This window comes from Lacerta agilis, chromosome 1 (assembly GCF_009819535.1).
Source record: "Lacerta agilis isolate rLacAgi1 chromosome 1, rLacAgi1.pri, whole genome shotgun sequence".
NCBI classification, from domain to species: Eukaryota; Metazoa; Chordata; class Lepidosauria; order Squamata; family Lacertidae; genus Lacerta; species Lacerta agilis.
The window spans coordinates 125,523,105-125,546,761 of NC_046312.1; the positions used below are offsets into that span (position 1 = coordinate 125,523,105).

The 23,657-nt window shown below is 49.1% G+C and overlaps 1 protein-coding gene across 3 annotated transcripts in view; it reads left to right on the plus strand.

The window, feature by feature from the left end:
- The first annotated feature begins 12,349 nt into the window (after nt 1-12,349).
- NRP2 (neuropilin 2) overlaps nt 12,350-23,657 on the plus strand; it is a 216,527-nt gene continuing 205,219 nt past the window's right edge. For 2 of the 3 annotated variants that reach the window (XM_033170007.1, XM_033170016.1), the window contains exon 1: nt 12,350-13,032. In XM_033170007.1, coding sequence (XP_033025898.1) covers nt 12,960-13,032 — 73 coding nt within the window. In that variant the 5' untranslated portion in view covers nt 12,350-12,959. The remainder of the gene's footprint in view (nt 13,033-23,657) is intronic. The other variant, XM_033169999.1, reaches the window with a different exon arrangement.

Below are 23,657 nucleotides of genomic sequence, written 5' to 3' on the forward strand. Positions count from 1 at the left end.
CGGCCTCTGTCAACCCACGCTATGCCACTGCCTGTTTGGGTAGGCAAGCAGGCAGTGAAACCAGTGCCACTCCCCTTAGGGGGTGCTCTGGGGCAATATACCCCACACTGCATTTCCCAGAGCCTTCTCTCAAGTTGCTGATTGCCACCATTGCGATGTCAAGGGATTATTTGGGAGCAAAGGCCTTCTGTAAGGAACTTGTCCCATGTGGCAGCAGGCAATGCAGCCTTTGTTGCCTAGATCACCACAGCCGCATGGGAGTCCTATACTGACACGGACACTGTCTGCCTTGCTTGTGTCCCACACTGATATGGACAATTTACAGCAATGTCCATCTCTTGGCAATTCCATAGGGTAACCAGCCTGTTTTAGGTTGGGAATATGAAAGTTACAGCTTCTCAGATGTTGGACTGCATATCCCATGATCACTTACCGTTGGTCGTGCTGAGAACAGGAGTCTGACAACATATGGAGAGCCACAGGTTCCCAATCTCTGTTTTAGCCACATAGACACAAAATACAAGTCCTGGAGCCAGTTTCTATGAACGCAACTTTTCTGTCTTTTATCAAGTGTGGTCAAGGAGTGGCATGGCACCATTCAGAGAGAAACCTTTCGCGCCGCAGCTTCTTAAGAGACAGGAAGAAAGGAAAGGTGAGATGCTGGAAGAGGAAATCCTTTCTCTCAGGACAGGAATAGAGAATAATGTGTGTGTGTGTGGGGGGGAGAAAATAGGTTCCATACTTGAAGAACCATCGCCGACACCCACCCCCCACCCCTCCAGTGAGAGGAAATTCCATCCCATGCAAACTGCAGCCAGCACTTCATCTGTGAAATTCTTCCAACCAAATTTAATGCAGATGGCGAAGTAAACAAACTATTAAAGAGCAATTAAATTACAGATTGTCCTATTTTTCAGTGAGGTTTTATGGATGTTTCTCATATACCGAGAAGGGGGTGGGTTGCAGCAGCTTCCAATAGTGCGCTGATAACATTTGCTGAGCCTCTGCATTCCAGTGGAAATAACGCGAAGGGACCAGAACTTCTCTACCCTTTGTAAGCGGAGCTCTTGCTGAAGTCGGTGGAAAAGCGGAATCCGGGACCAGATTAAGACTGGTTGCCCTGAGCAGCCACCTCCACAGCTGGATTCCATTTGATACATCCGTAGCCATTGATTCCAAGGCAAAGCTGGTACCTACTGGAAGCCAACAAAGGGTCTTTAGCTCTGTGCAGTCAAGGGAGGGAAAGTAAACCAGATGCATGCCTAACGCAGATAGAGATCTCTTCCCTTCTATAGCTGTGTAGATAATGTGCTACAGGAACAGCTGTTCCTTTTTCTGTGGCTCCTCTTGCATGGAATCCCATGTGGGATCTGGCACAGAAGTGAGATTCCAGAGGATCTCAATTCTCATTCATTAAAGACAACTTTAAGATTCTCATGGCTGTGGAGAGAGAGAGAGAGATGTCTGGGAGGGTGCTGGGGGGAGGGAGGAGGGAGAAATGCTAGCAGATGTAACATTGGAGGAGAGACAGAGCATCTGTATTGCTACCAGCCCCCACTTAGAGGCACCTGCCAATCTGTTCCTACCCAACACCTCCAGCAGTAGATGCCTTCAGCCACCTCTGTGGCATTCCAGGCTTCTTGCCCCCTAAATTCTGCCAATTCTATATTCTGCCAAAAGGGGGGGGGAATAAGGTGGTTGGTTTTAAAAATAAAATAAAATAAAAACAGCACACCTAAGTACAAATGGGACGTGGGTGGCGCTGTGGGTTAAACCACAGAGCCTAGGGCTTGCTGTTCAGAAGGTCGCGGGCGACGGGGCGAGCTCCCGTTGCTCGGTCCCAGCTCCTGCCCACCTAGCAGTTCGAAAGCACGTCAAAGTGCAAGTAGATAAATAGATACCACTCTGGCGGGAAGGTAAACGGCGTTCCCGTGCGCTGCTCTGGTTCGCCAGAAGCGGCTTAGTCATGCTGGCCACGTGACCTGGAAGCTGTACACCGGCTCCCTTGGCCAGTAAAGCGAGGTGAGCGCCGCAACCCCAGAGTCGGACACAACTGGACCTAATGGTCAGGGGTCCCTTTACCTTTAAGTACAAATGGTTGTTGAATGGTTTTGGTTGTTGAACCGAAAACATTTCTTTAATTGTATGCAAAAAAATCACTTGAATTACATCTAATAGAGAGTCGCTGTCAGTCAGATCTACTGGTTCGATTTGCGGGGCGTCCCTGGTAGATTGTGGTCGACAACTTTGGGTTTTCCTGCCCAAAAAAAGCTCAACAACTTTGGTCAATACAATGGGTAGATCACTGGCAGGTTTGGTTTTTGTTCTGGTTTTTTTGGTGGGAGTAGATCGCAGTCTCTTGGAAGTTGGACATCTCTGGAGTAGACAATACTGAGCTGGATAGACCAATGGTCTGACTTCCTAGGAGGCAGCGTTCATATGAATAGTTCTCATAAGCACATAGTCAATTTAAAGGAACAAATGGCTGCATTGTGGCTCATTAAAATCCGGTTGTTTCGTGGCTGCTGCCGATGGTGAGCTGTTGATATATTACAGGAGTGAGGAACCTGCCTTTTGGTCTCCTGAAACTCTACAGTTCAATGATCACCAGTGGGCATTGGCCTTGCTGGTTGGGGCACTTGGAAGTTGGGGTCCAACAACATCTGGAGGGCCGTGGGTTCTGGAGGGCCCTGAAATATATTTATTTACAAGGTTTCTTACTTGCCCTTTGCCAAAAAAAGTCCCAGGGCATGCTACAACAATATAATGTACAATTATAAAAACAGATGAAACAGCTACAATTGTGGTTTTTTTTTTTTTAAAGGATCAACATTTCAGCCAGAGCAGAACATATGTGTTTTGTCACACCACAGTGACATGGTACATGCTTCTGTCTAGCCATAGTTTCCAAGAACAGCTACCAACTAGAAGAGAACACTGAATATCAGCTACTGGATATTTTAGCTACTGATTACCTGCTTTAGCAGATGCATCGTGTTGCTCTAGCTGAATTTATGTACTAATCACATAGTAATGCTCCCATTGCAGTTGAGGTATTTATTTTGCCAGCCTGTAAGAAATACTTGGAGATCGTGCCAAAATGTTTCAGACTCGATTCCCTTCATTTTAGTCCCACGTTCTCTTTTCGCCAGCACATCTGTATCCAAATAGGGATTCTGAAGGTTGTGCAATTATATAGAACACACAAGCAGCTCTGTTATGGTTTCCAGGAGTGATTTATATACTAAAATAAACCAGCCTCTTGACTAGTTTGATAGTTGTTTAGCCATAAGCTAGCCATTAAAAAGTCACACGTTTCCATCCTGAAAAATTTGGTGAATAAAGGACCTGATTATGCTCCCAATTTTATTAATGACTGCTACAGGTGGCCGGTGAAACAGCCCCATACTGAAGCGTCTGTAAGAATCAGAGTAGAAAAATACCACTGAGCCAAGTTAAAAATTATAATTATCTCACAAATTGGGCCTAAGCAATCCCTTGACTTCAACATGAGGCAAAGCCTGTATGTTAGAAACAGAAAGATACTCTCTGTTTATGGTGGACCATGGCAATATCTGGATATTATTAGCTTGAATAAACCAACAAAATTTAGAACCTTTGTCCATCAATCCAAACGAATGCCACTAACTATGGTTTAGGCATGTATTTCTGAAGCAGCTTTGTAGAAAATGAGCCTGGGCACACAAAAATTGTAAGTTGGTTGATTCTCCTCTTTCCAGGTGCACCGGACCTGGTTGTGAACTGTCTTTGAGACAAGGGTAGCTAACCTTTGGCCTACCGGGTGTTGTTAGACTACAACTCCCATCATGCCTGACCATTGACCCTACTGGCTTGGAGCTGAAGTCCAGCAACATCTGGTGGACCACAGGTCCCCCAAGGAATCCATGATTTGGATCCGTATCACCACAGAGCTTCCAGGTCTCTCAGACTTCTTGCTACTTGTGGGCAAAAAGTAGCATGTGGCTCATCTTGAGACACAGCAGATTTTGTTATATTAATGGCCAAGACACTTTCCCCGTGTCCCCACCACTCTCCAGTTCTTCCTGGTTTTCAGAATGAGAACAAAATTGGGCATTGCGGTGTATTAAAAATTCTCCTTAGACATCTGCGACCGACTAAATAAAGTTTCCAGGTTGTTGTTGTTTTTTATAAATGTGAGCAGGTGTAGATTGTAATGAAGACAAAAATATGCCCTATCAGATGTTATACTTTATGGAAATACTTGAAACAAATAACTCTACTGACAATGGGCCCAATCCACTGGAAAATTATTCTGTGCAAAGGCCTGTTGAGACAGTGCTTTTTCTGCCTATATGAAAGTCCCAAAGTAGTCCAAGGCCACCAGACTTAGAAATTGCCTACCAAACTCTCACTGCTTGAACTAACTGCAAGAGATTGGTTCCAACGGGCAGCGATTCTAGACACACTTACCTATGAGTAAATGTCAATGGACTCAATGGGATTGCACTGGCAACTAAATTAGGTCATAGATTTTTGTAAAAAAAATATGCGGGCACCAATTTAATTCACATTTGTGTTCAGCTGACCTCACCTCTTACAGCGTGGTTTCTCTTGCTTATCTCAGCTTGCAGAGTAGCTGAACTGATCCCCGGTGATCTCATGAATATCTCAGAGAGGTAGCCATGCCAGTCTGTGCCCGCAAACATAAAGTTTACTGTGGCAATCTTAAAGATAAGGAAAATGACAGTGTGACCCTGTGCATGTTTACTCAGAAGTAAGTTCTCATTAAGCTCAATGAGACTTAATCCCAGGTATGCGTTAGGATTGCAGCCTTATTGCAACATAAGCTTTATTGTGACACCATCAATCTGATACATTTAAGTTGCCATAGGATTCTTCATGAGATGGTTAGGTAGCAGATCTCATGCCTATAACATCTCATTCATCATATTGTGCCTGGAGCTGGTTTCAATGTGAGAGAGCACTTTAAATACTCTACAGTGCTGTATAAATGCTAAGTGTTGTTACCGCAACACTCTTCCTGATATATTCCTACCAATTTCAAATGTTGTATTATCCCAGTAAGTAAAGGTAAAGGTAAAGGTATCCCTGACCATTAGGTCCAGTCATGTCCGACTCTGGGGTTGCGTGCTCATCTTGCTCTATAGGCTGAGGGAGCCGGCGTTTGTCCGCAGACGGCTTCCAGCATGACTAAGCCGCTTCTGGTGAGCCAGAGCAGCGCACGGAAACGCCGTTTACCTTCCCGCCAGAGCGGTACCTATTTATCTACTTGCCCTTTGACGTGCTTTCGAACTGCTAGGTGGGCAGGAGCAGGGACCGAGCAACGGGAGCTCACCCCGTCGCGGGGATTCGAACCGCCAACCTTCTGATCGGCAAGCCCTAGGCTCTGTGGTTTAACCCAAAGTGCCACCCGCGTCCCTATTCCAGTAAGTAGTCTGTCTCTATTGTTGATTTCCTTTCCTGCGCTCAGGGAGGGCAGTGGCTTAGAGAAGTCCATGCTACTGATTATTTGGCTGTGAAGCTGAAGACCTCTTAATTCATAGTTTTTGCTACTATTGTGCACTAGCCCGTATTGGTAGTACATTGGCGAGCGTAGGAAGCTAGCCTTGATCCATCTAAGTCAGCACTCTCGGACAGTCAGCAGAGGTTTGCAGGGTTTCAGGCCTTTCCGAGCTCCTACCTGGAGTTGCCAGGATCCGACCCTGGGACCCTGTGTGCAATGGAGATGCTCCGCCAATGAGCTACGTACGGTTCTCCCCCAGCACACTAATTCAAACAGGCGGAGTAAGTACCGTATATCTCCTGCTACAGGCTGCAGGCCCATTGCACCCCAGATGGTACGCCTAGGAAAACAACCTAACAAGTTTTGAGTGAGAAGAAAATGGCTGCGTGGGATTTGAGGAGAGAGGCAGGAAAGGAGATGAAACTGGCAGGAGGGGAGGGGAGCTGGGTCCACTCAGGGCCGGATTTAGGTTTGATGAGGCCCTAAGATACTGAAGGTAATGGGGCCCTTTATATGTCCAGCTGTCCTTTGTCAACAAACTGTTGCTGTTTTTTGTGTCGAATATATGCTATATGGTAATTTAGGGACCTAATAGGTATCTAAAGCCTTTTGCACATAACAAAAGACGTATTTTTATCAAAGTAATACACAACACAAAACACGGTTGCTGTATGTAGGTTTTATTTCATTTGGTTTTTTATTTTATATTTTGAAAATATATACATCCAGGTGGCTTTTTTCCTTTAAATTCTTTGGGCCCCCCCAAGAGAGTGGGGCCCTAAGCTATAGCTTGTTTAGCTTATACGTAAATCCGGCCCTGGGTCCAATGTACGCTCAAGGGAGGTGGGCAGTAGTATATCTGAACTTCCAGCGATTAAAAAAAATAAAATAAAAATAAATTCAGGATTACCAAGAGCTTTGCTTTATCGGCACAAACATTCACTGTGGACTTTTCTTCTGTCCCCAGAAGGTGACACTTTCCTGGAGGGGTGTGTGTGTGTGTGTGTGTTGTGTGTGTGATGATAACATCCAATTAGTAATCACCACTGAGAGATCTGAAAGTCGCCTCATAAACGAAGAAGCACCAGACAAAGGCCAGGGCCCTACAGTTGTGGAATTCAAAACAACAACTTCCCTGAGAAGACTACCTGCTTCTGAAAGAAGGAGGAGAGCTCTTAACAGCTGCCCTACCTGCCTTGCAGCGCCAGATGTTGATATTGATACCGAGCTTTTACTAAGTGGCCAAAGCACTTCACGCACATTATCTTGGAAATCCTTATCACCCCATTTTTAGGCGTATGGTCTATGATCAAAGATAAGGGAAGTGAGGGCTTGATGTGATGAAGACCGTGGAGGGAGCAGGGGAGAATCATATTCTCCTTGGAAGAGCATGTTTCACCGGTTGTCCCCGAAAGAGGGAAGATGGGTGAGTGAAGAGGAGCAATTCATTCTTTTCCACCTTTACAGTCTAAAACAGGCATGGCCAAACTCGGCCCTCCGGATGTTTTGGGACTACAACTCCCATCATCCCTGCCAATGGTCCTGTTAGCTAGGGATGATGGGAGTTGTAGTCCCAAAAACAGCTGGAGGGCCGAGTTTGGCCATGCCTGGTCTAAAACAATGACGCTTGAATTAAAATCAGGTGCAAGTGCTTCTGGGGAGGGGGAAATAAAAATTTGATGCGCGAAATATAAACGCCCTACTTATTCTTTCAGAAGTAGTAGAAGAAGAAGAGTTTGGATTTGATATCCCGCTTGATCACTACCCGAAGGAGTCTCAAAGTGGCTCACATTCTCCTTTCCCTTCCTCCCCCACAACAAACACTCTGTGAGGTGAGTGGGGCTGAGAGACTTCAAAGAAGTGTGACGAGCCCAAGGTCACCCAGCAGCTGCATGTGGAGGAGCGGAGACGCGAATCCGGTTCCCCAGATTACGAGTCTACCACTCTTAACCACTACAGCACACTGGTAGTAACCCGGTGTGTGTGTGTGTGTGTGTGTGTGTGTGTGTGTGTGTATTTCTGATTCTCTGGAGCTGCCCTATCAAGGTTTGACATGGTTTGATCCATCAGATGGACATTTGGGGACATAATAAATTATTATTATTATTATTATTATTATTATTATTATTATTATTATTATTAGTGCTGATCTTCCCAGTAGAGCAAATTCAAAGCTCATGCCCACCCTTTGGGCACTATAGTTTGTTAAGGGCTGCTGGGAATGGTAACTCTGCAAGAGGTAAACTACAGGGCCCAGAATTAGGAGGTTACGTGCTTCGAATGTGCTGTTAAGGCACAGCGTGTACACAGTCTCAGTATTTACGTCTGTCTGTTGCAGGAAGGCTGCTTGGAACCCGCAAGTCTCGCTTCGGTATTCAGAGGGGAAGCTGAAGTGTTTTCCAATCTGTTAGCCCTGGGTCTCTGTGTGAACTCGTGAAATGTACACATGCACCCACACAGTTTAAAAATACTTGGTAGGTACAAGCTGTCTATCTTTGGAATACCATATCACCATAAAAAAAAATAAAGGAGAGTTTCTCACACATTTCTGTTTCACTCTCCTCTACCCGTGCTTCTTTCTGTCTGAGTAGCCGCATTCCTTTTTCCTTCAGATTAATGGTATCGTTTTATATTGTTCCACTGAGAGCCAACCCAAACCTTGGCTTGGCAAAGGTACCCTTTTCTTCCCCAAGCATATGTTTAAGCACACAGAGAGAGAGAGACAGAGAGAGAGCACAGCATGCAACAGTAAGTTATTTATTAAATTTATATCCTAGCAATCCTCCCAAAGGACCCTAGGGCAGCAGTGAATCAATGCATGTCCTTATCACAATAACAAACAAGGTTTTAATTATGTGGCTCATTAGTATTAAATGCCTCCGTGTTACCTTTCGCTTCAAAGGGCAAAGAAACTGATCTGAGTCGCTGCAGGTGAGCCCAAGTCAGGGAAGAAGAAGAAGAGTTTGGATTTGATATCCCGCTTTATCACTACCCGAAGGAGTCTCAAAGCGGCTAACATTCTCCTTTCCCTTCCTCCCCCACAACAAACACTGTGTGAGGTGAGTGGGGCTGAGAGACTTCAGAGAAGTGTGACTAGCCCAAGGTCACCCAGCAGCTGCATGTGGAGGAGTGGAGACGCGAACCCGGTTCACCAGATAACGAATCTACCACTCTTAACCACTACACCACACTGGCTCTGCAAGGGAGGTTCCTTGGAAAGAAAGATTGACTGTTAAGCCACTCTGAGCTTTGCATCTTTGGGAGGCGATTAAGGGTCTCCTAATGGCTCTCAGCACCTTTAACAAAGGACACTTCCCAAGGATGCTTTTGGGGGAAGCCATGGCTGTTTAAGTACTTTTTAAATACATGTTAAGTACTTTGGCCACCTCATGAGAAGAGAAGACTCCCTGGAAAAGACCCTGATGTTGGGAAAGAGAGAAGGGGACGACAGAGGATGAGATGGTTGGACAGTGTTCTCGAAGCAACTGGCATGAGTTTGGCCAAACTGCGGGAGGCAGTGGAAGACAAGGGTACCTGGCGTGCTCTGGTCCATGGGGTCACGAAGAGTCGGACATGACTGAACGACTGAACAACAACAACAACATGGCTGTTTAAAGTGGTATGATACAGTTCGGGCATGCGCAAAGCATGATTTTCGGGTCGCGTACTTTTCGGGTTATGAACGGCAACCCGGAACCAATTAAGTACGTAACCCGAGGTACCACTGTATTGGGAAATGATATATAATGAATTGAAAAAGATGTTTAAAATAACATTTGTTAAAAAAAAAACCAGAAGCATTTCTTTTGAGAATTATAGAGACAGAACTACCTAAATTGTATAGAAATTTGTTTATGTATGCTACTACAGCAGCAAGAATGTTACTTGCCCCAAAGTGGAAAGAAGCAGAAGTCCCAGTAAAGGAAGAATGGATACAAAAACTCATGGAATGTGCAGAAATGGTGAAACTTACTGGAAGAATAAGAAATCAACCAAGAAACTTTTAATAAAAGAATGGAAATGGTTTATTGAATGTTTACAGATAAGTTGTAAACAGATTAAAAAAATTAGCGGGATTAATATAATAACCTGCAGTTTTATAAGAGTGTATATCTACAGTAGATAAAGAAATGAGCAAGTTAAACGAATTTGGATATGCAGAAGATAGAAAAAATGAGTTTAAGGAACCGCAGAAAGAGGGTGAAGGAAGTCAAATTTTGTAATGTTAAATGGATTGTAAAACTAATGGAATGTATAAATTTGAAAATTTTAAAAACAGAAACAGAATGTCTCGGGTTGGAGCTGGCTACAGTGGATGCTAAATTCCAGCTGCCAGCGCCATATGTGGAAGAGCTTATGTGTGTGGCTCAGGGGTCAGCAACCTTTTTCAGCCGTGGGCCGGTCCAGCGTCCCTCAGACCATGTGGTGGGCCGGACTATATTTTTTGTGGGGGTAAATGAACCAAGTCCTATGCCCCACAAATAACCCAGAGATGCATTTTAAATAAAAGCACACATTCTACTCATGTAAAAACATGCTGATTCCCGGACCGTCCGTGGGCCGGATTGAGAAGGCGATTGGGCCGCATCCGGCCCTCGGGCCTTAGGTTGCCTACCCCTGGTCTGGCTGATGGCGCGCACTGCTTTTGGGGATGCAGCCAGGTGCTCCTAAAACACAGAGGGACCTGCTAAAAGTCAGCCTGTGGCACATCATTCCTTCGACACCAGCACTTCACTGACATAGGTGCCTTCAGTGTCAGATGTGGTTATGGGAATCGGCCTCCCAAGTCAAGGATGGGGGTGGGGGGTGGGGAATCTGTGGTCCTCCATGGGACTCCCGACTCCTTTCAGCTCCAGCCAGCACAGCCAATAGCCCAGGATGATGGGAGTTACAGTCCAACAACATCCCAGGGGGTCACGGGTTCCTTGTTGTTGTTGTTGTTCAGTCGTTCAGTTGTGTCCGACTCTTCGTGACCCCATGGACCAGAGCACGCCAGGCACGCCTATCCTTGACTGCCTCTCGCAGTTTGGCCAAACTCATGTCAGTAGCTTCGAGAACACTGTCCAACCATCTCATCCTCTGTCGTCCCCTTCTCCTTGTGCCCTCCATCTTTCCCAACATCAGGGTCTTTTCTAGGGAGTCTTCTCTTCTCATGAGGTGGCCAAAGTACTGGAGCCTCAACTTCAGGATCTGTCCTTCTAGTGAGCACTCAGGGCTGATTTCTTTGAGAATGGATAGGTTTGATCTTCTTGCAGTCCATGGGACTCTCAAGAGTCTCCTCCAGCACCAGTTCCTTAGTCCTCCTTTAAGTTCTACCAGTTTTGACTGGGTGTCAATTGCAGGTCAACGCTCTGAGGATTGTGGAAGGAATGGGAAATAATAGGTAAAGCCACTTCAATGAGAACTAGGCATAAGAATGCACGCATTTCCATATTACACTGAGGTTTTCATGCTAGCTCAGTCGGGAGAGGAGGAGACTCTAAATCTCAGGGTTGTGGGTTTGAGCCTCACACGGGGCGTTGCAAAAGGGGGTGGACTCTCTATATGATCGTCTTGGTCCCTTCCAATTCTTTGGTTCCGTTCTGCCCGATGAAGTGTTCTGTGCAGTGTTACCCTTTAATGTTGCAGTTTTCTTCCTTTACCATGTAGACTCTGCCTCAATCTCTTTATAAGGCTGAGTCTTTACATACTTGGCCTTATCCCAGAGGTAAATTTATTGAGCTACTGCTGCTGGCAAGTTTTAAGTAAAAACTCTTCCACGGTGTTATAGCAAATAACGTGTCTCCTGCCAGCCTCTTAAGTGTTATTTGTGTGTCTCACTCTGTGTGGGCGGGTGTTTGGGAGCTCAAGGCTTCGTATTTTTGCATTCCAACGCGATCACCTCGCCCCTTCTCTCCCTCCTGCAGCCCCGTTTCCCGGGCGTAAAAAAGAATGTGCTCTTAAAAATAATCCCATTTACACAATAACGTGTCATATACAGATCCAAGCCACGATAACCAGGGTAGAACTGCAAGAATCGCCCAACAGCCCCCGCCAATATAAAGCTACGCAGCGCAGGATGCTGTCGTGTGTGTGTGTGTTTGTGTGTGTGTGCGCAAAGCGAGAGGCGCATTTGCCCTGGACTTGTTGCTTCTGCCAAGGGCGAGGCGCGGATTTCAGCCGGGAGCGCAGGAGTTTGGGGGGGGGGGGCGCACCACTTTCAGCCGCCGCCGCCGCTGCTTTGATCTTGCAAGGGAATCCAGAAGAGCTCTCTGCTGCCTCGGCTCTTTTCTCTCTCCACCCTCCCTCTTCCTCTCCTTCTCCTTTTCCGCTGGATCGCGGCCGAGTTGCGAGCGTGGCCTGCTCGGCGTTCCCGGGGCTGCCTCCTTTTCCCCCTTCCCCTCTCGGCGCGTCGGGCTTAAATGAGAAACATCGAAGGGGCGGGCCCTGCGAGAGCGTGTAATCGGAGAGCTCTGCCTTTCTGTCTGACATGCACATGCCGCTCTGCCTGAAAAGGCGGCGAGCGAGCCGAGAGGCAGGCAAAGCGAGGAGACAGGGCGCCGGCAACGCTCAGCTCCGGAGTGGGAAAGCCGCGCAAAGCCCAGGAGGAGGAAGGAGCAACAGCAGCAGCGGCAGCAGGAGAAAGGCGGCGGCTTGGAGCAAAACTCGCGCGCCAGCCCGGGGATTTCTGCATCTGGAAGGCGGCGGCTGCAACAGCAGCAGCAGCAGCAGCAAGCAGCACTTTCGCCTTCCTTCCCGGCGCTGCATCCGGAAAACGCCTCTAGCGTGAAACTGACCACCAGCTGCAGCCCTTGAGCGCAAAGGGGTTAGCAGGCGGGCGAGGAGGGACAAGGGACATCGCCGGATTCCGGGGCTTGGGAAGCAACAGCAGCTTTCGCGAGACCCGCTGCCATCTCGCTCCGGATTGTGTGCGTGTGGACGTCCATCTGAGGCTGAGTGCGGCTGCTGGCGATGCCCAGGCGGCACCTTTCTGTCGGCGGCTAGGCTAGGCTCGGAGCGTTGGCAGCGACGCCGTGCTAAAGGGAACGCCACTTTGAAGAACTGGCGCGCTCTCCCTCTCCTGCGTAAAGGCGTGCGCGCGTCTCCGCCTTGATCCCCAGCGCCGTGTGCCACTCGGACGGGTGCGCGCGGCTTCCCGAGCAGCTGCCTGCCTGCGCCTCCTTCCTCTGGCGAATGTGAGGAGTTTCCCTCCGGCGTCCTGATCCTTTTTGGAAGTGGATTTTGCGCGCGCGCGTCTGTGTGTTTAAATCAGCGAGCGGCACGGAGGGAGCACCGAAGGGGACTCGGAAGTCTTGGCGAAGGGGAGTCTCCGGCTCGGTGTCCCCTCGGAGAGGAAGAGGACGAGAAGGGAGTTGCGAAGGAAACACCTCGCTCCACACCATCCACCCGCGTCGCCGAGCCCACGCCGCTTGGGAGGAATCGCCCTTCTGCCGCCAAGCATTTCCTCCCCAAAATGGATACGTTTCCTCTCCTCTGGGCACTTCTGCTTCTGCACCTGGTCGGATCCGGAGTCACGGGGCAAGCAGGTAAGGCAAACCAGAGTATTCCCAACGTTCATGTCAACGATTTTGCCTTTTATATTTTAGGGGTGTGGGTTGGGGGAGCGAGCGAGTCCCCTTTGCGCTGCCAAATTTCTCCAGTGGATCTGCTGACATCCACGAACCCAGAACTCTTCTCCTTCCCCCAAATCCAACTTTCACCTCCAGTGGAGTTGGCTGTAGCGGTGATGGTACGCTTTGCAATAGGCAGGCTGTTTAGGGTTTCCTTTTTTTAATGCTGTTGTCACATATGGAATAAATCAAAGGTTTGAAAATATTACAAGTCTCCTCGACTTGCAGTTTTTTTCCGGGGGCGGAGGCAAGACTCTTTTTCTCCCACCCACCCCCCTTCACTCCGCTTATGCGGAGCATAATTCCCCGGAGAGCTGCCCAGAAGAGCTCTCTATCTTTGAGCAGAAAGACATAATAAATCATTTATACGCTTGGGATGCATTTCGCAGATTCCCCACGTTTTCATCTCTTGCAAATGAAAAGGGGGAACCAGCGGGCTTCCAGAAGTCGAAAAGCTGCTGGCGTTTTCTGAATACTGTACAGTTGAGGGGAGAAAAAGAACATCACACCTATTTTTTTTGCCTGGTATCTTAACAGCTGCTGTAACTGGGGTAAGTGCTGGTGTCTCCCAGCCCCTACACACCCCGTCGTGTGTCTTTGCTTACAGAGAGAGAGAGAGAGAGAGGGAGAAAAGAGCCCGCTAAAGAGAAATCATTAACAGCAAAGCACGGACAAACAGGGAGCAGGACAACCTTGCAAAGTAGCATGGAAACTTTTCTTGGTGGAGCTGATCAACCCCCCCCCCCCAAAAAAAAACAACAGGCGGGGGTGGAAGGAGAAATAATTAAGGCAAGGCCATGCTGAGATAATGGGAGACTGCTTCCCCCAACCCAAACCGCAATGAATTATTATTATTACCAAAAGTAAAACGGTCTTGTTTCTTTAAAAACAAAAACAAAAAAACCTCCTCCTCCAGTCTTGTTACTGAAAAAGGAGTCTGGAGCTAATCCCCGCTTACTGGCGAAGAGGGCGCACTAAACCCGTCCGCCTTAATTACTCCATCTGAGAGCTGACACTCATTTCCTCCGAATTAGCCACCGAGCAGGCAGTGAAAACTCAGATAAGGCAGATTAGAAGCAAAACAACGGGATTTGGGAGAGGGAGGGAAGACGAGCGAGGCAGTACCAGCCTTGGAGAGGCGCTCAGAAGGCGAGGGAATGATGCTATCCCTGCAGGCGAGTGGTCGGCATCCCCGCCTCGCGATTCTTCCAGGCTTGTCTTCTTAGAAGCCAGCCCCGCTCTGTTCATTGGGGCTTCCTCGCGAGTAAGCGTGCTAAGGATCTCGGCGGTGCTTGCCTGCGCACGTTTACGCGCAAGCAAGCTTCTCCGAGCTCTCTGGGGCTGGCTGACCCCCAGGTAAACTGCACCCACCACGGTGCCAAGCTGAACCTCAGCCGGTCATCCTCGCACGAATCCTGGCGAGGGGTACGCGTGTTTAATTTTAAAAAACAAACAGACGAGGAAACCATTTTGCCGGTGAGGAAACTAGGGTGTAGTTTGAGCCGGGGATCTCCAGGCCCCGGAGATCAAGTCGTAGGGAGCGGCCCTGAGCATAAGCAGAGTGCCTTTCTCGCAGAGCACCTCGGCCAACGCATCTAGGGGCGGAGAGCGCGCGGCCTCCGCGTCAGAGGCTGGGCTCCTTAAGTGGATTTGAGCCCCGGAACCTCTCTGAGACAAGGAAGGCCTGGCGGAAAACCAGAGAGAAAACCCCTCTCCATCCTAGCCTAGGCTAGAGCTGAACCCATGCCGCAAATCGCAGGCGGCGGCGGCGGTTCCAAAGTGTTAAACCGGGCAGCCTTGGCACCCCGTGGGTGTTTGTCTGGCCACAGAAACCCCTGCCAGCATTCAAGGGCGGCGGCACCCGATTGCAGCAAGGCAAGCGAAGCGTTTTATTGGTGGGTGGGCGGACGCCCTGTTTGAAATGCAGGCTGCATATTTTAACCCCCCACCACTTATTTTTCTCTTTGTATTTCTGGACGTTCTCTCTACCCCCCCCCCCACCCGTTTCACGCCTAGCTGCGAAACCTCCGGCCGGTCCCTTGGCCAGGGCCGCGTGCGTAAAAGCGCCCGGCGCCGAGCGAGCACTCTCTTCCATCCCGGGTCTCTCCCGGCGGCGCTTCGTGCGGCGGGCGCAGAGCGTGCTGCACGCCGCCAGCAGCAGCAGCAGATTCTCCCTTTTGGCAAGGCTTGAACCTTGCGGCAGTGCCCGCCTCTCCTGGGCTAGGCGGCGTGTAAACAAATGCATCAAGTAGTCCCGTCAGGAGAAGCTGCCTTTGCGAGGAGGCTTCTCTTGCTTGCTTCCAGCCTCTCCTCCCCTCTCCACGCCAGCCGCTCTCTACCATCACTCCGCCCCTCCGCTTAAAAACAACCCCGCAGCTTTCCTTCGCAAACAACGCCTTTTAGGAGAAGTTACCAGCTCACTTGCTGAAGGCAGGGGTCGGGCACCTCCGCCTTCCCTCGCAGGGCGAGAGGTTTGCCCGCTTCTTGATCTTTACCCCTGCTAGGGCGAGAGAGAATGGATGGATGGAATGCCCGCCTGGCCTGCCATGTTTGTGTGTGGCTAGCTGCAAACTCTGCTCTCATGGCTGTAAAGACCAGCTACTACAGTATACAGTATAGAGAAGGGAGCCTTGGGGGGGGGGGATACAGATGAATTTGATGATCTATGAAACAAGTGATATGAGAATGGACCCATTTGTGCTCCAGGGTGAGGGATGGCGGCATCGCCTTAGTTCCCCCCAAAAGAGGAAAGCATAAAACTGAAACATGCCCAGGCCTCCACACCCAGCAACCAACCAAAACAACATCTAGAGGGTAGAGTGTGTGAAGCATACATGTTGGCAGAAGGTAGGTCCAGGGGAGGGAGACTCAGTCTGATTCTTGTATCTGCCTTTGGTTATCCCTTAAGGGTGCTCTTAACTTGCTTCAGTGGCTCATTTGCTCAGAGAGTAAACCAGGGCACCAAAGGAACGGAAAGGAGGAAACTAGGGGCTCTGCTCTCCAGTTTGGACTGGGGATAAGACCCCAATCTGGGGTAAAAAAGTGATGCGGGATAATGAAACATACTTCCTTGCTCTCCCGGAGCTGTTAGCCCTAGCGATCGCCTGGGTTTAGCATGTGTGCTTCTCTGAAAAGCTGATGTGCACATTCCCAAGAGCTGCTCCAGAGTGGGTTTTTGACTCCTGGGGATAAGCAAGGTGGTTGCCGGGAGCTGTATTTTCCCTTGCAAAACCCCTCTCCTCTTAAGTAGATTATGAGCCATCTCATCATTGCCACTGTGCTGTGGAATCCCTCCAGGGGATCCGCTCCTCTTCCCCCACCCCCCCCACCCCGCCAGATGATTTAAGTGAAAACGGCAGGGAAAGCAGAAACATGTGATTGAATAATGGAGGTGGGTGGGGTGAGGAAAAGGGGAAGCGGCAGCAAAAATGCAAGCTTGTTCCCGAATTCCTGGCACTCGTGCTGTGCTGCGGAGAGAGGGCTGCTGTCTTGGAGACTGCAGTACAACCTCTGCTGGGCAGCCACCAAGACTGGGTTGGGGGGCAAGCCACTTTCCCAGAGGGGCACAGCACACACAGGCAGGCTGAAGTAAGGGGGGGGAGGGCCTGGGGTGTCAGGTGTGTGGCGCTGTTGAAGATTTTCAGGCAGTAGTACCCTAGCCTCCCTTGCCCAGCTGTTGAGCCCTGGAGAGTACCCATTTAGGCAGAACGCAACAGCTGCCGAGCAATCTGTGTGGAGGAGCCTCATCGGAGCTGCCTGCTCCTTCCAGGCCCCAGAGCTCTTGGGGGGGGGGGCAGGATCTGTAAGCATGCGCAGGGGCAAGCATGGCTGGCGAGAAATGGAAAGTGTGGCAAGGGGTGTCTTGGCGGGTTAATCTGCCACGGCACAAACTTGCTTTCGGCAAGTCAGGTATTGCTTGTCCATACCTGAAGATTGAGGTGTATATTTTCTTGGATTCACGGAATCGTAGAATTGTCAGACACCCCCCCCCCAGGTTCATCTAGTCCAACCCTCTGCAATGCCGGAATCTCGACACGCCACCCCCCACCACCCAATTCAAAACCTTACCGGACCCTGCTTAGCATTGCAAATAAAAAATGTAATTGCATACCAAAAATGTGGTTTTTCTGGGTTTTGAGCATGTGGATGGCGCTTGCTAGGGCTGCCTGGAGCAGCTGTACCTGCTTATGGCTCAATGCGGGTTGCAGAGGTGTGTGTGTGGGGGGGGGGGGGGAGAGAGAGAAGGTGAGGTTGCTGAACGGACAGGGCTGCCTTCCTGGCTCAGCAGATTGTCCGAAGCAGCCTTTGGAGTCCCTCCCAGCGCTTAGGATTCTGTGAATAAGGAGCATCTTGGTTTGGGCTCTGCAGCTGTGGTGTTCAGAGAGCCCTCTCTGGCGCACGCGGAGAGATTTGCCGGCAGAACTGCAGGTGTCAGGATTCCGCCCCCCCCCCCCGCCGCAGCGCAATGATGTAACTTTTTCTCCCGGCCGCCGTGGGGGATTTTCTGTATGCTTTAAGTTCCAGCTGATGCTTGATCCAAACCAAATGGCACCGCGAACAAGAGTTAGGGAGAGGTGTAAAAACAGGTGGCTGGGATTCTCTGTGGTGGCTGCTGGAGAAGACAGCGGCTAAGTTTGCTTCCCACGTTGTTCGCGGGCTGAAATGTAGCAGCGTGTGGTTCCAGGGGTTTTTCTTTTGCTCAGTCCAGTCTTTGTGGCTGACTCTCTCTTCCTTTCCTTTCAGGCAGGGAGGGCTGCTGTCCCTGTTTGTAGCGAAGAACAATCTCTTTTTACCACTTGGCATTGATTTGCTTAGGCCACTGAAGCGGAAACAAAACCCAGGCAATCCATAAAAATTCTATTAAGACAAAGATTACCCACCCAAACAAAATACAAGAACACGGGTAAGACAAATCAGCTCAGAGTCCCTAAGTGGTACCTTTTAATGGGCTTCCCATACAGGATTGAGGCTTATTATGGCTGTGGGAGCTGTAAATGGTTGGAAAGGTGGACCAGTTGGAATGCAGAAGACCGGCGAATGTCCAGCCGATGTAGCTGAGCTGAGAGTTCTCGCATCATATAAGGAGGATTTATTAATTTTCATAAGCTGGGGGTGTCCCATGCGAATGTGGCTGGGCAGCATCTGTGTTTGCTGTCTGAAGTTATCGCTGGCTTGTTTGCAGCCTACGAGCCGCTGCTGCTTTTAGAAAAACTTTCCTTGCACCAATTTTGAATGAACTGCCTAGTCCTCAAGGTTTCAGAGATAAATTAGATGCTGCTGGCAAACAGATGTGAAAGCTTTCAGATTCAAGTATGCAAGTAAAAGGGACGCGGGTGGCGCTGTGGGTTAAACCACAGAGCCTAGGGCTTGCCGATCAGAAGGTCGGCGGTTCGAATCCCTGCGACGGGGTGAGCTCCTGTTGCTCGGTCCCTGCTAGCAGTTCGAAAGCACGTCAAAGTGCAAGTAGATAAATAGGTACCGCTCCAGCAGGAAGGTAAACGGCGTTTCTGTGCACTGCTGTGCTTCGCTAGAAGCGGCTTTGTCATGCTGGCCACATGACCCGGAAGCTGTACGCCGGTTCCCTCGGCCAGTAAAGTGAGATGAGTGCCGCAACCCCAGAGTCGTCCACGACTGGACCTAATGGTCAGGGGTCCCTTTGTTGTTGTTCAGTCGTTCAGTCGTGTCCGACTCTTCGTGACCCCATGGACCAGAGCACGCCAGGCACCCCTATCCTTCACTGCCTCTCGCAGTTTGGCCAAACTCATGTTGGTAGCTTTGAGAACACCGTCGAACCATCTCATCCTCTGTCGTCCCCTTCTCCTTGTGCCCTCCATCTTTCCCAACATCAGGGTCTTTTCTAGGGAGTCTTCTCTTCTCATGAGGTGGCCAAAGTACTGGAGCCTCAACTTCAGGAAAAGAAGCCTGCCTTCTTTAGGTTTACAAACTTTCAGCTTTGTAAATTAGAAGACGCGTCAAGACTTTTCAAGGACTGCTGCAGGAGCAAGATCTGTGCAACATGTCCACCAACTGTAGTTTAGCATCTGCCGTGTTTGTGAAAATGCATTAATGAGATGTAACGATGGTTTGCGGCTCTCCGGCTTCTGATATGTTTTCGCCACGGCCTTCGGTGCTGCTCAGCAAGTTCCCAGCTCTGGCTTTCAGTGTAAATTTTAAGGGGTGCTTAAGAACCCAAGGAAGGGGGGGCAGATGCCTCGCAAAGGAAGCCCCCTCATTTTCGGAGCCGAACCATTCTCGATCTCTCCACCCTCAGGAACAATTCCAGTTGCAAATGAAACTCTGCCTGTTGTTGCTTTTTCCCACGTGAGGAGGAAATTGTGGCTAATGCTTCATTTCAGCTGATTGATTTCTCCTTAATACCGGCATAAAGTTAATAGAGGAGAGCAGAGCTGTGATTAAGCTATATCACCCCAGCCGCTTGACTTAAGTTTGATTGAATCTCTGTTCTTTACAAATATAATCAAAGAGGCCTGAAACTTGCTTTGGATGAGCAAAGCTGTTAATGATAAAGAGGAGGAGGAGGAGGAGGAGGAAGGGCCAACCTGGTGTAATACGGTAGACATCAGTGGGACTACTCCTGTGTAAAAGTTACTCGGGAAGGTGCGCCCCGAAGGGTGCACATTCAAGATAATTTAATGTGGTTGAGGATTATATCCTTTAAGGCAGTGCGTTCACTCTTTTGGACTTTCATGGGGGTAGTTTTCGGTGGGATTCCCGGCTATTTTCAATGCCTGTAAATCTAATGCAGTTCTTTATTGTGAACACAGAATTGGCAGGGTAGCGATGGCAACTCCTGTGTGGTTTAGCTATAGCTGCAAGTAAAAGGGGAGTCAGTAAAGAGTTGATTTTCCAAGGCGGGGGTAACGCTTCAAAGTCGACCTTCCTGCTTAAGCAAATGTGAAAACTCATAACCCAGGAGAATAGCAGGAGCCACGCTTATTTATGTGATTAATTTAATTTAAATGTTTATCAACCCACACTCTTATAAAGCATTGCGCGTATATACAGGTGAAACTCGAAAAATTAGAATATCGTGGGAAAGTCCATTTATGTAAGCAATTGTTTTCATTGGCTGCTGGAGTTTAATATATGAGATAGACTCTTGACGTGCGAAGCGAGATATGTCAAGCCTTTGTTTGTTATAATTGTGATGATTGTGGCGTGCAGCTGATGAGAACCCCAAAGTTGAAATTGTTAATTTGGGGTTCTCATCAGCTGTACGCCGTAATCATCACAGTTATAACAAACAAAGGCTTGACATATCTTGCTTTGCATGTCATGAGTCTATCTCATGTATTAGTTTCACCTTTTAAGTTGAATTACTGAAAGAAATGAACCTTTCCACGCTATTCTAATTTTTCGAGTTTCACCTGTATATACAAATATATATAGGCACCTTTCACCCTACAAGCTAGGCATTGGAGGTCCTTTGCTTCTGCTGGAGATTTTGTGTTTGCAGCAATTTGCGTTTAGTGTTTATTGAAAGTTGTTTGATTGATTGATAGCCCTGGAAGGTGGAGCCCAACCTCCCTGCCTGCCGCTCCTTCCCTCCCCTGTTTCTTTCTGCTCTCTTCAGAAGGAAGTTATTGACTTTCTTTTATTGCCCTGGTCCTGACCCAGACAGACCACATCTGAAGGCTGCGGTGGTGGGAGTTTTGTCTCCAGGGCTGTTTATCGCTGGCCCTTTTGGCTCACGCTTCCAATTTAAGCTCTTGTAGCGAAGAGGCCACCTGCTGGTTTAGGCATCGGTTGCAGACTCGGAGGAACCCTTTTGGAGTATTCAGTTCGGGGAGACTTGCCTGTGCAGTGCTGGTCTTCAAGCTCCAGAACTTGAGCCCAATTTACTGAAGGTAAAGAAACGTCCTGTAACCCGGTAGATCTCTGCCTTTAGAAAAGCATATGAGCTACATTAAATCCACAGTTCGGGAAGCAAGGAGCAGGGGGGTGCAACAGCCTGGTCCTGTTCCAGTTGCGTCTACTACAGTTTGAAGAGATGAAAAGCTACCATTTGGCCAGCCCCCTTGTTACAAGGCAAGCCCACGTGGTCACCTGCGGGCGGCTCTGAATCTCAACCCTGCAGCGTGCTCCGGTCAAGAGAGGAAAAAGCGCCCTGGAGAAAAGTGACTAAAGGGCAGGAAAATGTCTGCATGACATAGCCGTGTGCTGCAACAGAAGAGCGAAAACAAGGCCCTGTTCTGCAGCCCTAAGTAAAGGTAAAGGGACCCCTGACCATCAGGTCCAGTCGTGTCCGACTCTGGGGTTGCAGCGCTCATCTCGCTCTATAGGCCGAGGGAGCCGGCGTTTGTCCGCAGACAGCTTCCGGGTCATGTGGCTAGCATGACTAAGCCGCTTCTGGTGAACCAGAGCAGCGCACGGAAACGCCGTTTACCTTCCCGCCGGAGCGGTCCCTATTTATCTACTTGCACTTTGATGTGCTTTCGAACTGCTAGGTGGGCAGGAGCTGGGACCGAGCAACGGGAGCTCACCCCGTGGCAGGGATTCGAACCGCCGACCTTCTGATCAGCAAGCCCTAGGCTCTGTGGTTTAACCCACAGCGCCACCTGGGTCCCTTCTGCAGCCCTAGTCACACATTACTTTATGGGGAGCGAGGCTGTGGTTTTAATCTCACCACTGCTGTTGGCTCATAATATTCCTGCAACAGCAGCAGGTGAGGTGCAGTTTCTGGCAGAGAAATTCACACCCGCAAGCACTCCGGTGTAGGACTGTCCCAATTGCACAGCGCTGCTACGCACGAGAAGGTGTAGGCAGCCATGTTTGTTGAAGGAGGAGGACCCAGCGATGAGAGCCAGGCCAACACTGTGGCCCCACTTGACTGTCAGCACAGATATCTCTGGGTGATTTAGCTTGAGGAAGTTCCTTCCCTACTCCAGTTACTGGTAATTCCTCCAAAATGACCAAAAATGCTTAAAACGTACTTTTTTATTCCACTGGTTAAATTTGTAGACCACCCTTAGCAGCATCAGAGTGATGCTCTTCAATCAATATCAAGACATGCACAACAGATATATCAAAATGCACTACAGTGATTAAAATACTGTATATTCTGGCGTATAAGACTACTTTTTAACCCAGGAAAATCTTCTCAAAAGTTGGGGGTCGTCTTATACGCCGGGTGGAGAATCTGCGGTCAAGTATATCTCAAACTCTATATTTTAACTGGAAAAGTTGGGGGTCGTCTTATACGCCCAGTTGTTTTATACGCTGGAAAATACGGTAATCAATTAGTGAAACTTCCAGTAGGACTAACAGCATGAGAATGCTTAACACCAGTGGGTGGTCTTACTGATTTGCTGCAGATGACTGGGAGAATGAGAGTGATGGGTTTCCGCCAGCAAATGAAAACAAAGCTTCCATCATCCATACTGCCATTTTGGACTTTTGATCCAGTGACAGTTCCATAGTTGTGGGGCCACAACTAAGAAGGCTCTTGAACATGTCGCTATGTAGCAGCTCGAGACCACTGACAGGGCAACAATAAGAGATGTCCCTACTGACCACGTGACCCAGAATGGGTGGTAGGGGAGGAAGTGCTTCATCGAATACCTGGAACCCTGGGCCATGCGGGACTTTAAATACCAGCACTAAATTTGGGCCTGGTAGTATATTGCTCGCCAGTGCAGCTTTCGCAAGAGGTGCAATGTGTTATATGACTGCGTGCAGATGCACTAGGCAATAACGGAGTGACAATGTTTTGTGCTAGCTGCAATCTCCAGACTGTCTTCAAGGGCAGCTGAACATTCAGCATTGCAGTAATCTAAACATGAGGCTTAACCTGGCAAATATTTGTGATCCTGGAAGGCCGTAGCTGGCAACAGGCATTCCTTACTCCTAAGGCCCCTTGTGCTGCACTAACCATGCTGGATCCAGGACTCAGACTACAGGCCTGCTTCTTCGGGGGGAGTGCAACTGTGTCTAGGACAGACCACAAGCTAATTCCCAGAGCACCTCCCCTCTTGTCAGGATCAACCGCCAGTTTATTGGCTTGTAGAGCTGGGTGTCATAGGGATGGCACTAAGCTCCAAATCCATGGATGGCCACAGTATTGGACAGAAGAGAACCCTATGGGACCCCAAGCAAGATTGCTAGGACACCGGACAGGAGTCACACGATGCTACCCTCGGGAACCAGCCCTCCAGGGAGCAGTGGGACTATCGCAGGAGGATCCTGTGGTCAGTGGTATGAAAACCTGCTGAGAAGAATGAGCAGGATTGTATCCCGCTCCTCTCTGTCCCAAGAGAGGTCATCGGCCAGAGTGACCAAAGCTGTTCTGGTCTTCAAACCAGACCTGAAGCCAGATTGAAATGGGTCAAGATAATCTACCTAATCGAAACATACCTTGAATAACAAAAGAGGATGTTGGCAGGTGATGAGCTGGTGGATGGCTATGACAACCGTGAAGAGTCCATGGTGGTCCTCTTAAGGAAAAAGACCACCACCACCACCTCTTTCAAGGTAGGAAGAAACACCCTCTCCCACAGTGAGGCATTTATCACCCCCTGGGC